The 16,245-nt window shown below is 37.0% G+C and overlaps 1 protein-coding gene across 7 annotated transcripts in view; it reads left to right on the top strand.

Annotated features, from left to right (window-relative positions):
* cttnbp2 (cortactin binding protein 2) overlaps positions 1–15,785 on the top strand; it is a 94,921-nt gene extending 79,136 nt beyond the window's left edge. For 4 of the 7 annotated variants that reach the window (XM_069903894.1, XM_069903895.1, XM_069903898.1 and 1 more), the window contains 8 exons: positions 725–912; positions 1,526–1,704; positions 2,754–2,953; positions 5,557–5,739; positions 6,938–7,004; positions 11,233–11,365; positions 13,221–13,325; positions 15,043–15,785. In XM_069903894.1, coding sequence (XP_069759995.1) covers positions 725–912; positions 1,526–1,704; positions 2,754–2,953; positions 5,557–5,739; positions 6,938–7,004; positions 11,233–11,365; positions 13,221–13,325; positions 15,043–15,273 — 1,286 coding nt within the window. In that variant the 3' untranslated portion in view covers positions 15,274–15,785. Of the gene's footprint in view, positions 1–724; positions 913–1,525; positions 1,705–2,753; positions 2,954–4,245; positions 4,325–5,556; positions 5,740–6,937; positions 7,005–11,232; positions 11,366–13,220; positions 13,326–15,042 lie in introns of those variants that run through there. The other 3 variants (XM_069903893.1, XM_069903896.1, XR_011346692.1) reach the window with 3 other exon arrangements.
* The last annotated feature ends 460 nt before the right edge of the window (positions 15,786–16,245 follow it).

Raw genomic sequence — 16,245 nt, 5'->3', positions numbered from 1 at the left:
ATAAAAATCATTGCTGGATGCAGGTCATTTAATATTAGCTGACACACTGAGTAAATCAAGCAAGAGAGAAACATTGTGATTCAGCCAAGTGTAGGAGCATATTTGAAAGATTATTGAAAATAGGCAAATAGACCATTGCTGGTTTGAAAATGATACCTACATATTAGATATCAATTTTATTATTATTTAATATTGGCAAAATTAATTTTATAATGTATTTGTATCATGACTTGCACTTTGCTGGTTACGTAAAAGTAACAATACCTTTCAGTTCCAAGGTCAATTTTAAATTGGGGAAAAAATACTGCATGTGCTGGAAATTTGAAATCACAGAAAATGTGGGAAATAGTCAACAGGTCAGGCAGGAGCTGTGGTGTTTAAAACAGTTAAAGATAGATTAATGACCTTTTTTTAAACCAGAAGTATTGTGGAAATTCTGGCATTGGTATATTGCCTCTCACTTCTTTTATCACTGATTTATTTTTCTTTTTTTGTTCACGTTTTTAATATACTGGAGATTCTATAGCATTTTTGAGTTCTCTGGATCTGTGATATTACATTGTTTTAAAAAATTATTAAAAGGTAAATTTTCCACTCACGCAATGTAATACCAAGGTAGTGTAATTATAATTCTTTATTGAGTCTTTGGTAAGATAATTCAATATTTTAAGATTATTTCTTAATAAATATATGTATCCAATATTTTGTTACTTATGATTGACAGTCAATGGGACTTCAGATATCTATTACTTCCAAGAAAATAGTTTTCTGATAGGAACAATGACAAGGATGAGGCTTCAAAGTTCAGACTTGACAGTGCAACAACATTTTCGATGGGTACATCTTCGATGGGATGTGGAGCCCATCAGTGGTTTGCTTCAAAGATTCCTCAAAAGACAAATAATTCACAAGGTAAGAACATATTTATTCTAATGTTGATTTATTATAGAGATCATATTATGAATTGGTCTGATTTTACAGCAAGTTATTTAAATCAGGAATTTAATTTTATTTCTGAATATTTTCACACTTTTGAGCTCATTGGGCCAATTGTTATCGTCCACTCTTGGGCCAAATACATCAATAGAGTAAATTAGGACTACAATTTACCCCAGTTCTTTGGTCATAAACTTCAGCTTTGTGTCGTTTTGACCATTTTGACATCTCACATCCCATCTTTCCACTGAATATCTTCCTGTAATGCAAAACAGGAACGATGGAAACCAAATACCCTCCCTTCAAACACCTTTTCCAAATCACTGATATGGATAAATAGTGTTGAATCCTAAATATGCAGCTAAAAGTTATTTTTTTAAAGCACATTTTTATGTCTTAATGGGCAATCTGAAATGACGGGTATCCATTGTAATTATTCCCATTGATTCTATTAATCATTTAACGCAAATTTGTCTTGCACTAGTAAAAATTTGGATGAATAAATCACGTAAAATGGTGTTTGCCTGTAATGTATTTGTATCATGACTTGCACTTTGCTGGTTACATAAAAGTAACAATACCTTTTCAGTTCCAAGGTCAATTACCACCTCCAAATGATCCAGTATGCAAGGCAGTCCAGTGGGTTTGCAAAGTCTGGTACCAGCTGAATTCCTACTTGTCCAGATTAGGAACACCTGAGGCACTGATGGGACCAAAAGATTTCTTTTCTTGTCCAATAATACCAGGGCAGGTGCAGCCCTTAATGAGGTACATTTGTTTTTCCATGCATCTCACTCTCTTCAATAGTCATGTATTATTAAAAGTAATCTCTATTTGTGTTTCATTTGTCTCTCACTTTGGGAGGCACAGAGAGAATTGGTTGGTTTATAAATGTATAATATGAAAGTACCATAGCTACATTTTATTGTTTTGAAATACTGTAGATTTGGGGGCGTGAGGTTTTGTTGCTGTTTAATTTCTGCAATAAATTGACATTCTTATGCATCTTTTGATTTGTGGATATTATATCAATTTGGATTCTAATCAAATAATATATATGTCTCATGAGATGGATTTAGAAAGTTCATTTATTACATAAATATAATGACAATATTTCTCGTATCCAAGGAATGTTCACTGCACATTAACATCCTGAGTCAAAATGATCTAATCGAATGGCACAGTGACTCAGATAGGTGTCATCAAGATGTTAACGCTAACTCTAGAAGTTACATTTTACTTATATACAGGACAATATCAGTCATAATTCCATTGAATTTGGCCTAAGTATCTTTTTTTCTATTTTTCTTTTGTTAAGACGCCACACAACTAAAAATTGTATACTTGTACCAGTTGATTTCCTCTAACAGACTTTCCTCATTTAAAAACAAAAGCTTTCAAGTTGTGTATTCACTGACCCCAGCTCTGAAACTTGGGTCCTTTCCAAATGATCAAATTGACCCACCAGACAAAAAAAAACCTTAATTTACCACAATTGTGTGGTCTTTGAGGGGCATGTTACAACTAACTACTAGCATTAAATTACCTTGTTTTTTTTAAGTTTGCTCATCCTTTGTGACCACAATTTGCATTTCTGCATTTATTGTACATCTTAAAAGAAAAAAAAAGAGGACATCTTAATTCCCTTGAAAGTGTCAGGGGGCCTTTGGAACCATTGTTCATTAATCATCGTGTTATAATATTGATCCAATGATAAAGTAAAAGTAATGCAAGTCTGTGTGAGGATAATGGAAGTTCATATCCTCTCTCTGCACATTTTGCTGTATCGTGAAAGTTCATTTTTCTTAAATTTGCAGGTGGATGGCCAACTTGTGGAATACCGTGATTGCTCCCAGAGCTGAAGAAGCAATACTCTCCAGAGCCTCCATTAAGAGGTCTCGACAAAGACAGTGTGTAAATAAGAGCCTGAATCAGGGGCAACAGGCAGTGGTCAAGGCTGCACTAAGCATCTTGCTGAATAAAGCTGTACTGCACAGCTGTTCTCTTTCCAAACAAGGTAAAAATGAGAAAAAAATAATAAATTGAACCCAGCTCTACCTCTTTAATTTGCATAATCTATATATGACATGCAAGATAGACTGACATAGCTTATTTGATTTGAATCGGGATTTTGAGTCAGAGGTTTGAGAGTTTAAAGCCCTATTTAGATGTTTTATGTTGATTATAGTCTGACAATCTATGTCTAAATAATAATTAATAATCTAGTAAGGTGGGAGCACTGCATTATTGAAACTGCCTTCTTTTAGAGAAGCAGTTGGTGCTGCTTCTTTGCTGCTTTGATACTGACCTCGGGTGTTTAATGTTATGGTTTCCTTGTAACTCACCTGCTGGTGTTAATAATGTTTGTTATTTTGAGCTGTAGTTTGTAGCAGTTATGTCCATCTGAACTATTTTTTTCAGGTGTTATCCTTTCCAATCCCAATACAGCAGTTTTGTATTTCCTTCTCAAATTCTGTTATTTAAATTTTGGCTGCTCTCCAATACTGTGATCAACTGAAGATTTTTGAAAACTAATCCCAAACTCTGATGTTGTCTTTTTCACCACTGGAGCCCTGGTGGCCACTAAGTCTTCTCTTCCATCTGGGTATGTGACAAAGGCGTACTGAGGGTTTGCATGCCTCAACTCCACTTGATCCACCAGTGGGTCTGCTTTGTGGGGAATGCAGTGTTTCCGGAGGAGAACAGGTCCCGGTGTCATCATCCATTTAGGCAGCACTGAGCCCGTTGTGGCTTTCCTTGTGAAAGAAAATATACGGTCATGTGGGGTCATGTTAGTGGCAGTACACAACATAGAACATATAGAGTGTAGGGCTTTTGGCAACACTTCTTGCCATCTAGTAACAGGCAGGTCTTTTGCTTTTAAAGTCAAGAGGACCGTTTTCCCCTTCGTCCATTCCCCCGGGATTGTAACTTTTAGTGCGGCTGGTAGCAATCCCTCTCTCGTGCAGGTACTGCTGTACTTCTGCCCTCATGCTGCTTGTGGGCAAGGGCTGGGTTTGGGGGCTTCAGGGTCTCAGGGAATTCTCTTTTGACTGAAAGAAGCACTTCATTTAACTTTCTGTTAATGTATCTCTGTTTTATGTCTGAATGAAGTGAATTTTGTGTAATATTGCACTTTATAACATGATAATTGAATTTTGATGAAGATCTACTGGGACCAGTGCCTGAAGAGGGCGCACAAAATCAATGAACCGGTGCGGACTCGAAAGGCCAACATGGCCTGTTTCCGCTCCGTAAATGGTTATGGTTATATGGAACCTGAAACATGTGTATATCTATTCTGTCCAGCATGAATCACGAGACAAGTGCAGAGGCACCCCAACTATCCCAGCTGAGATCCACAAACTGATGATAGCTGAGAATTAAAGTGAGGATCTTCTGATATGTTAAGATTAAATATTTGTTCGCTTTGGCAACTGAAACATTATAGAATAAACAATAAAACCACTTATCCATCATTCATACACCTAATCATTGCACAGCATTCTGTCTTGATGGGGATTTGCTTACCTTGTCTAGAACTTCACAGTGAGATATCAAGCAAATTAGTGTTATATTACTTGTAATATCATATGGACTGCAGGTGCACTTGGTGGAATACAAAACAATGTGCTTGTTTCTCAGTAGAGATCTTTTATGTCCAGTCAAATCCATACTCTGCACCATGTTATTTTTAAAGTCACTAAATCTCATTTTATTGTGACCATTTTAATACTTAAAAGGCCTCTTTTAAAAATAGAATTAATACATATTTCTTAATTTTTTTTCCTGAAGTGGTAATGGAAACCATTCAAAAATGTATCCGGGGCGTAGGTTAGTGGGGTGTAAATTGGGCGGCAAAGCCTCGTTAACTGAAATGACCTGCTACTGTGCTGGATGTCTAATTTAAAAAAAACATTATCTATGTAAATTTTTTTTTTAAAACCTCCATTCCCCTCCAAAACTCTTTCCTCTCATTGTAAACCTGTGCCTTGTTTTTGTTTTTTGATAACCCTATCATAGGGAAACCAATGGTTGACTTCCTACCCTATCTATGCCTTTCATAATTTGATTAGGTTACCTCTCATCCTCCATAACTCCAGGGAAAACAAGCCTACCCTACCCAATTTCTCATCATAATTGAATCCTTCAGTCCAGGCAACATGTTGGTGAATCTCCTCTGCAATCTCTCTCTACGCAATCCTGTCTCTAAACGTAGACTAACTGGTGCTTTGTAGAGTTGCAACATAACATTCAGCTCTTCTATATGCTGACTGACAAAGGCCAACATTCCATATGATCCCTTCTCTACTCAGTCAACCTGTGTTGCCACTTATAGCAAATTGTGAGCATGTACCCCTTGGTTTCTCTTTTCAACATACTTTGTTTATCTTGTGGACAAAGCCAAGAACAGACTACTTCCCTTGCACAGCAAGGAAATTGTTAATGCTGCTGGGAGCGTCCAAATGGAGTGAAGGAAGACTATGTGGTTTTCATGAAAATGTACAGAATTACATAAAGATCAAATTAGAACTTTACTGAACAGGGCATTCTAGTTATTTATTTACATGAAGATATTTGACAGAAGCCTATTTGCTCATTGAAATCCTCTAATTACAGAGTTTGAAAAATGTGCACCAGAATTTCAAGGGTGGAGCTTTCCTTTAACTATGATATCCAGTTACAAGACCAGCAAAAAGAAAATTGACAATGATGCTTGGCGAAAAGTGAGCACGACTCCTCACAAAAAGTCTGGCCATTCAATGTCACAGTCATGGAGCAAGCTCAAAGGGAAAAAGGAAGGTAAGATTCACCACAGTATCATACAGACCCATGTACTGATCAATTTCTCTTTTATCTGCGATGTTGACTATCGCTGTACACTGGCAAAGCAACAAACATTTATTGTAAAGGAAAAATTGCGAACAATGGTTCATTAGGGAGTTTATAAGTTTCTTTGTTTATCTGCTTATGTGCTCTTGAGAGTATATTCCAGATGTGAATTTCAAGAAGAAAATTGGAATCCAGATAGTTAAGTTGGATCTTGGGTAATCCTAGCATCACTGAATAGTAATGGTACAGAAGGAGGCAGTTTAGCCAATCAAATCCATTCCAGCCATAAATTAAAAACAGCCCAGCTAATCTTCTGCAGTCACCCTCTCCAAGAATCAGACTTCTCCTCATATTTAACTCTGAAACATGCAGGTCATCAGATTCCAGCATGTCTACAGTTTGTTCCATCATTGCACCTTCTATTAAGAACAGAACAGAGATTGCCTGAAGTGAGGGTCCAAAAACACTATACATTCAGCCCTTGATGAAGGAAACCACATTCATTTGAATAGATTGACTATCCTGTGGAGAAGACTAACTGCTTTCCTTGTACTAATTTTTTCTGTTACAGTTTCAGCAAACAGGTTTGAATCCAGAGTTTTCTGTAATGAGTTTGTATGTCCTCCCCATGACGTGTGTGGGTTTCCTCTGGGTGCTCTGGTTTTCTCCCACCCTCTAAAAACATACGGGGTTTGTAGGTTAATTGGTGTATTTGGGTAGCATGGACTTGTGGGTCAGAAGGGCCTGTTACAAAGCTGTGTCTTTAAATTTTTTTTAAATTAAAATTTAAAAATAATTTTTTTGTAAATGTTTCAATTTATTTGCATTTTTTGATCAAAATTTAAATTAATTTTTAAAATTCTTTGAATAACTTTTTAAAGTTTCCATTTGGAACATTTGAAAACTGCTAAAATATTTTTGACAGCCAATCATCTTTAAGGGCATTACCAGAAGAGAGCCTGAGGATACATCACCCCAGGCCACTTCACTGCTCAGAGCACCATGCACCTCACCTCCCATATATAGTGGTCCGCTTGTCGCGGGAATTTGTGTTTGGAAAAGACATTGGTGTGTGGGGACTGCGATTAATGAGGAGAGCAGCACTAAATGCCTGAACAGTGATTGGACCATACATGCACAGTGTAATAGTGTATTTTTCTTCATTAAGCAGGTATTCAGCCTGTGTCAGAATTGCCAAAGAGCCTTAACAAGTTGAATATAGCAACAAAACTGCAGTAAGTACATCGTGGAAATGGCACTCACAAACATTTACACAAATTCTTCTCTGATATCTTAACAAAGAAGGTAAATTTTATCTAATTAGTTGCTTCTGACAATTGAATTTACAATTTTTGAGGATTTAATACTAAATATTCAGATCATCAGTAGTAACCTGAAATGAGGAATACATTTGCTTAGTATTTGTCACTTTTATTAAACATTCACTGCAGCAGATCAAATTCCATTTCCATAGAACACACAAGACCAGTTGTGCTGGATTTGTTCACAAATTATATGTATAAATGCTTGACAAACGGCAGCTTTCATCATCCACCTTTTAAAAAAAACCTGATATCTTCATGGCATTTGACCATCACAGTTAAATCATTTGACCAATCTTGCCTCTGATGTTAGCAGTCATCATGCTAGCCCAATGGTTCTCAACCTTTTTCTTTCTACTCACATCCCACTTTAAGTATTCCCTATGCCATAGGTGCTCTGTGATTAGTAAGGGATTGCTTAAGGTGGGATGTGGGTGAAATAAAAAGTTTGAAAACACTGTTTTAGTCATACCTAATTGACTCATTATGTACAGGGTTTCATAACTCCAAAGGAAATGATCAATGACAAATTTTCTCAAGCAAAATATTTCAGTAACAATTAGGTCTGGAGCTGTGATTTTCAATCTTCCCTTCCCACTCACCTACCACCTTAAACAATCCCTTTCTAATTACAGAGCACTTATGCCATAGGGATTACTTAAAGTGGAAAGAAAAAGGTTGAGAACCATTGGGCTAGTCAGTTAAATAATGTGCTGAATAATTACAGTAATTATATGAAGAATCAAAGTTTGGGATGTGGATGGAGCTTGAGTGGGAGGCCTCGAAGTAAAAGACTCTCTTGTTGGAGTTATGCATAGAATTTCAATGTTGCCATGGCCAACACAGTTAGTTTTTTTTTGATGAGTCTGTGTTGATTATTGCCCAAGTACAATTTAATTTAGTTTTGAGGTAATGGGGAAATTATGTTTGACAAATAGTTTTAATGATTAGTTTTATTTGTTGGGGATCAAAGAAGCAATCCATGAAACAAAGGTCACACTGGGAGTTATCTCTTGCAGCTGATAGTGATTTTAATCTGTAGTGAAAATACATTCAACTTGAGTAAATGACAAGTGGAAAAAAACCTCCCTTCTCCCCACCCGGCACTAATTTTGAATAACTATTAACATTTATTGCCACAATGATTTTTGTGTCGGTGACAGTTTGTTGGCTTTGACGGTATCAGTGTATATTCACAATTTATGTTAATGATTTACTTCAGATTTATTGTCAGAGTACATATATAGCATTCACATACAACCCTGAGATTCCTTTTTCCTACAGGCGCAGCAGAATTACCACTAATTGGCAGTGCAAAAAAATAAACCGTATACAGCGTAAACATGTATAGTTTACTTGAGGGAATTGAATGTTATTGCTCCAGATTTTATTAAATGAAAACTGGATGGAAGTGTAAGATGTGAGGAAGATACAGAAAGGTGCAGATTTGGGCAAGTTGAGTGAAATGAGCAAATGTATGGATGTAGTTTCATGTGGATAGGTGTGAGGTTATCTACTTTGGTGTGGGGGGGGGGGGAAACAGAAAACCTGATCATCTCCAAACAATGAGTCATTAAGGAAGAGGGAGATACAAAGATAACTAGGAATTCTTGTACCTCAGTCAATGAAGATGAGCATTCAGATGAAGCAGGTAATTAAAAAGGCAAGTGAAATGTTGTCCTTCTCAGTAGTAGAATTAAGTGCAGGAGCAAGGATGTCTTATTGAAATTGTATATGTCCTTGCTGTGACCATGCTCATCTGACTGTATATTTACAACCCAGCATTTCGCCGGACTATGGTACACACACATACTCACATAATACACTGTACATAATAGTCACACACACACACTTTATCAATCTTATATAGCCTGGGGATAAAATATTATATTGATGCTCATGTACCATGGTAATGGTTCAAAAATGCTATGTTTAGATGGAAAGGGTCCTCTATAATGCTTTGAGCCCAATTTAAGCACTGCTCTCAGTAAATGTCATCAAAGGAGGAAAGGGAAACCCCAGTAATTGTCTCAGCTATTTTGATGATCCTCTGAATTGACTTCTGGTCCGATCCTTGCAGCATCCCTACCAAGCAATGATGCAGCCAGACAGGACACTCTCAGTTGTGGTGCTGTAAAAGGTTGTCAAAATGGGAGCCAGGAGCCTTCCCCTCCTCAGCGTCCTTAGGAAATATAAGGGACGCTGTGCCTTCTTGAGTAATGAGAAGTTGTTGTGGGTCCAGGATAGGTCATCCTTTATATGCAAGCCAAGAGACTTTGTGCTCTCCACTCTCTCCATGACTGAACCATTGATATGTGATGGAGAGTGATCAATCTTCATCTTTCTGAAGTCCACAACATCTGTCTTGTCCACATTGAATCTCAGTTTCTTCTTGCGTCATTTTATGAGCAGCCCAACATATTCTCTGTAAGATGATTCCTTATAGTTGCCGATGAAACCAACAATGGTTGGATATTCTGCAATTGACGATTCTGCTTGAACTGAATCTGGCAGTACTGTCATGAGTTAGGAGCTTGGGGTGCACCAGTGCTCAGTGTTACGGGACTGAGGTTTTGGTACCAACCAAGACTGTAGTCTTTTGGACAAGAAGTCCAGAATCCAGGTGTAGAGAAGGATGTTGAGTCCCAGAGAGGACTGTTTATCCACCAGCCTCTGAGGTATTATAGTTTTGAATGCCATGCTCCTTATTTGAGAATGAATATTCTTGCTTTGGAGGAAGTGCAACAAAGGTTCATGAGACTGATAACTGGTATTGAAGAGAAATTGGGATAATTGTGCTTGTATTCAAGAGGACCAGTGCATGTGTGGAAATGAATGGTCAAGTTTTAGATGAGCTGGTATTCATAGGGTTTCGGGCGAGCATTTTAGAAAATAATCATGAATGGTGATTTTATTGATATGAATCCTTTTGAAGATATGGCAGAGGCAGTATTCAGTTTATTGAGATTATTGCTGGTAAATCCCTGAACAAGGAAAGGATTGACAATCTACCTTTCTTCCTCCACTTGCAATGTTTCTTTTTAAATCATGTCAATCCCATCAACCAGATCTGCTTGATCTTTTATATCTCAGAGCCTCTCATCTTTCAAGCCTTCACTGCTGCAATTTGAGAATGTCATGACCTTTACTGACATTGGATTTCAACTACTACTTTATTAGCCTTTCCACTGTATTTCTTGGCAGCTCACTCTTGTTTTCTCCCTCTCCCCAACTGTCTTGCTTTTAGCTTAATTTCATCTGCCAATTTGAATGCCAGTCACTCTAATGCTGCACCCCTAATCACTGAGTAAACAATGAACAAAAGAGATCCCAAAATATTTTGTGGATACTTCAAACCTTGACCACAGTTTCCAGCAACCCACAGCCCCCTGTGGATTCCTCTCCTCGAGTTACCAGCAGCCTGCCACACGTGTGGGTCTCTCAGCCACAGAACCCCTCACTGGTCTGGTGCCGTAGTTACCATCCTGTGGGTCATCTCTGCTTTTTCTTCTTAAACTGGGGGGGAGGGGGTGTTCTCCCCATTTTCTGGTGCCCTGTGTCAGTTTTCTGCTTCCCCGGAATCTGCAACCCCTTGAGACCACTGCCAAATATAAGCGCCGCTACCTTGGGCACAGACCCTACAGTCATGGGATTTTAAATAAAACTACCATAGGCTCCTTTCAGACCTGACGGCAGTCAGACTGGGCTGTTGGACCCTGCAGGAGCACTGTGTCTTGTCTCCCCACTCTGTGGGTCTGCACCAGAGGCAGTGTTGCCATTACAGCAGCTCTATCAACATCACTATTTTTACTGTATCATCATAAACAAGGGGATAAGAAGTTACTCAAGTGGTACAGAATGTGAAATTGTGACTGCCATCAGAATAGCCATGATTTTATTGAATGATACAGCAGGCTCGAGCAGTCAAGCGGCCATTTCCTGCTCTAGTGATCATATGCAACTTGTATTTAACTTGACATTACAGAACTGAGATCTGAAATTCTTGAATCTTCACACTACCACGTAATTTCAAGTTTGTAAATTTGTTAAGATCATGTGAGGCATCTTGCAAAATTGTCTGAATTTTTTAAAAAATCTGTTATGTTTTTAATAATTCTAATCCTAATCTTAACCCTTTAAGTTGCCTGGAAAGTAGTCAACTGAAGACGTCAGATCTAGAGCAAGGATTATCTCTGTATACCGGTGAAGATGATGACCTCATCAATGAACTACAGAGTATGTGCTTAAGTAAATCTGAATCTGATATAAGCAAGGTAATAATAATCTTGCCCAGAAACTTGTACAGCTCATTTTATTACTTTATACAATTACAACACATGCATTGTATAGTTTATGTTCAAGTGAAGTACACGTTAAATTCTGGGCATTATACTTTGGGCAAGATATCAGGATTTTAGACCATAAGACACAGGAACAGAATTTGACCATATGGCCCATTGAGTATTAGAAGAAATGATGGGTTTTAGTTTAGTTGAGAAGCTAGTGTTGTACCTTTAGAGAATATTAAAGATAAATTTGATGGAAGTATTCAAAATCATAGTTGCTTTTGATAAATAAGAAGCCTTTTTTTTTAAATAAGAGGAAAGATTATCAATGAACTAAGACTGAAAATCTTTGAAAAGAATGAGAAAAAATTTTTATATAGCAATTTGTTGTTATCTAAATGTCTGATCAGAGATCAGACATTGATTACATGGAAAACAGATCAATGTGTTTCTGGATACGAGAAGATCAAAGGAATATGGGCAAAGAGTAGGAAAATAGTGCACTAGCAGATGGTCAGTCATGATCTTATTGAAAAGTGAAACAGGCTTAAGGGGCCAAATAATCTGCTTTTTTCTTGAGTTCCTGGATGAAATAATTTGTAATCTAGGTAAACCATCTTTATTTCTAATCCTAAATCAGAGATTGTCCAAGTATCATTACCAGCATTCTTCCATTCACCCCAGCAATGCGAAAAGCAGAGTGTTGGCTCATTTACCTTGGTTACTGTTTACCAATTCTTGTTGCAGTGAAATTGCTGATTCCTTTAATCTGTTACTAATGGTCATGCCAATACTTGGCAACATAAAAGGATCTTCTTTATTTGTTGATTCCTTTTTTTCTGCTGTGAAATTGTGTAAAATAATCTCCAAGTTGTTTGTTGGCTTCCTAATTTTAAGCAGCATTGTTTGTAACGATTGACTAATGGATCTACATTGAGCCATTACTTTATAATGTTACAATTTATGTTTTAAACACACATTCATGAAGTAGGACATATGGAAACGGCTCTTTGTACCCTAATCCCATTTTTGTGCAGTTAGATCTTCTTTTCGTATCCCCGTACTTGCCCAAATGCTGCGATTGTACCTGCTTTGTCCACTTCCTCTGGCAGCTTGTTCCATTTACCCATATGTGGAAAAATTTCCCTCAAGTCTTCTTTAAATATTTCCTTTCTCACCTTAAACATGTGTCCTCTAGTTTTAGACACACCTGCCCTTAGAAGAATTCTCTGACTGCCCAATGAATGCCCCTCATAATTTGATAAACCTTTTTAGCATCACCCTTCAGTTTCCTGGCCTCCAGTGATAACAGTCCCAACCGATCAAATCTCTTCTCATAACTTAAGTCCACTATTTCAGGCAATATCCTGGTGAATCCCGTCTGCATTCTTTCTGGGGTAATCACATCCTTTCTATAATGTGACCTGAACAGCACACGTTGACAAAGTGTAGCTTAGCCAATGTTTTGTACAGCTGCAAGATGATGACCCAGCTCTTATGCTTACACCTTCTTCCCGACTCAGTCCACCTGTGTCACCATTTTCGGGGAGCTGTGAATTTTCACTCAAGGTCCCACTCAAATATTTTAGGTTAAAACAAGTCAAAAAATATCAACATAACACATCGGTAATTAAGAGTGGCAAAACCAAGGTGCATGTTTAAGAAATTGGTTATTGTCATAGCTTCTTGTAACAGTATAATTGTACTTTTTAGAAAATGTGCTAGAATTCCTGTAACAATTTATTTTTAAATTGTTTAGAAAATACTTTAAATCCACTCATTTGGTTATACATTTGTAATTGCAATAAATGTTAAAATCTCATAGGACTTTTTTTTTCCTCAGATTGACGTGTCAAAGGATCTTTTCTTTATGATTCCTGGTTCTCAGAATGATCAGTCGTCCATAAGGATGCTAAAAGATGATGCTGCTTATTTACCAGCACCACAGGTAATATATATGATGACGAGCTGCAAGGTCTTCAGTTTACATTGTTATAGGGGTATAATTAAAGCATATCGTCTTGTTTTCGGGAGTTCAGGTCAATGGTATTATGTGGCAGGTTCAACTTTTCATTAAATCTTTTCTGACTGGTTGCAATATGGGCATGAAGCCTGAATATCATTGCCAAAACTTTGATTCATTATATTTCTGAGACTTCCACAGTGTGTATTAACAAGCATTATGGAATTACCCAGTGTAACTTCCTCAACTTCATTGATCCACCTGAGGATAACTTTGAGAGAAGGGGTGAGTTGCATTCCAAAAGGAAAAGACAAATTAATCAGTGCTTTGTCTCCTACTTATGATTAAGACCATAATTTAAAAAATTTAAATGTTTAAATTTAGACATAAAGCATGGAAATCTTTTGGCCCAAGGTTTCCAGTGTTATAAAGCTATTTAATTTATTGTTAATTTAATCGATCACATGGCTACACATGCACTCTTACTCCCTGCAGTAAATCTAGTTGATGTTGGTGTGAATTTGAGTTTCCTACAATTGGGGGCCTCTTGTTTCATACAAAGATCCCTGACACCCTACTATGCAAACTGATGTATAACTGTCCCAACTTCACATTGGAAGATAGGTTACTTTGTATGATGAATGCTTTAATTTGAATATATTGCTGGATTTGTATTTGTTTGATTGCGATTGTAAAAGTTATTATGTGGGATGTAGTGGCTCTTGTAGATTCAAAGCAAAGCTATGACCATTAGTTAACTTCAGTTGCTAAAGCATATCAATTTTTCTTGTGTTATTTGGCACAAGAACTGAATGCTGACAATATTATTCCACTCTTTTCCTCTCACCCATCATCAATTACACAAAACACTCACGAAGTATCTAATTTATTCAGACAGCTGTTTCACCAATCAGAAAATTGTAGTCACGTAGCTCATAAAATGAGTAAGTCTGTTCCATCACTGTTTTGGATAGAATATATACTTAACCTCATCCACCCTCTTCACTGCCACCAACACATCCTGTGGATTTGATCCACATCTTGCAACATGAATATTGTCATTCTTTTCTTTGACTCCCTTTTAAATTTATTGATGGAATCTGCTTCATGGCATCTTTTTCATTCCACAGAGAAATAATTTTTTTTAGCACAGTACAGGCCCGTTCTGCCCAGAAGTCCTTGCTGCCCAATTAACCTACACCCCCTCTGGTACATTTCAAATGGTGGGAGGAAACCAGAGCCTCCAGGGAAAACCCATGCAGACATAGGGAGAATGTACAAGACAGTGTGGGATCACTGGTACTGTAAAGGTGTTGCACTAACTGCTACACCAACTGTGCCGCCCCAATATTAACATTTGCAAATTCATGTGAAATCTCTCATCCCTGTTGACTTCCTGGGCAAACTCCCTTGTATCCTTTTCAGCCCTTTACTTGATAGTATGAACACCACTCCAGCTGATGGCTGATTGGTGATGTTTAAGATTCCAGCATGAAGGTGTATTTAATTCCTCTATTTACATGATCACATTGTACCTTTTAAGGTTTTATAAATGTGGACCCAAGTTCTCACCATTCTTTTCAAAATCAAGCTAATGACCAAAGCAGTGTTTCTTTTCAAAAGAAATGTCAGTAAATATCGCTTGAATTTGTTATTTTTAGAGGAATGGTTCCAAAATAATTTCTTTCTGTTGGTTTTGCAGGTTTCTGATTGTATCTTAAAAAATGGCACATCCATGTCAAGTAGCAACAGTAAACGAGTGAGTAGATTGGGCATCTCAAGGGTGAAGTCACATCTACCTGTATTCCTAAACAACACACAACCTATTCACCACAGCAGCAGTAATACAAGGCATTTAGAATCAAATAATAACACAAGTAAGGAGATTTGGAACCCCAGCAAAACTGTACATGACGCCAATAACAACAAATAAGAAGATAATTCTCTCAGAAGGCCTTATTTCTGAGCCTTCAATTTAAGTGTAAAACGTAAATCTGTAACATATTAATGTAAACTTGCTCTTTATTGCTATATGTTTATTTGGGACCACAGTGATTATTATTGAATATTTGATAGTGCTGTGTGATAAAGCACTAATTTTAGTTGTTGCCTTTCAGTTTTATTGAATTCTCGGATTGTGTACCTAAAATGGCTGTTCTACTGCAATAAGAAGAATTTCTATAAAAAGTAAATGATTTATTGCACATGTAAACATTGGCAAACATGGTTAACATTTTTTTATACAGGGTTTTTTCCACAGAATTATATATATTACGAAATGATAAGAACCATGTGGTACATACTGGGTATCCATGGCATGATGGGCGTAATATACACAAATGTATTTACATTTTTTAATATAAAACTCTTTTCGTTGGATTTTATCCAGTGAATAGAATGTGGCAATAAATGTTCATGGAAATGCATATTTTCATTCAATACAAGAAGCCATATTAAATGTTTTATTGGAATTCTGACTCATCATTTATTTTTAATGTAAATTTTGGTCTGTAGATATATAGCAATGGCTCAGCCCTCACAGTGCAGTTATGGATAAATATCGCAGTTAGTGTAGAACCCCATTGCAGAAATCTTGTACTTCATTTTTACAATGAATGCAATAGAATTTACTGAAGTAAAATGTATGAAGAGAAATAAGGATGAAATATATGGCTTTTTAGCAAATGTTTTCTTGCAATGTGAGTCACAATTACTGCTTTGAGCATTGGGTCACAAATGAAGGAACAGTGATGTAGGATTCTTCAGGGATAAAATTGTAGGCTAGTTGATTGAGAAATAGTGGAAGGAAAAATGTGAATTGCATCTGTAGAGGGAACAGAAGCAGTCAGTACTGGCAATGAAGGATAAGTACACTTGATTTATCTCTTGATTCTGTGTATGTTCT

The sequence above is a fragment of the Narcine bancroftii genome, chromosome 11, assembly GCF_036971445.1.
Source record: "Narcine bancroftii isolate sNarBan1 chromosome 11, sNarBan1.hap1, whole genome shotgun sequence".
NCBI classification, from domain to species: Eukaryota; Metazoa; Chordata; class Chondrichthyes; order Torpediniformes; family Narcinidae; genus Narcine; species Narcine bancroftii.
The sequence above is the reverse complement of the archived record's forward strand: the minus strand, read 5'-3'. Positions and strand labels throughout refer to the sequence as shown.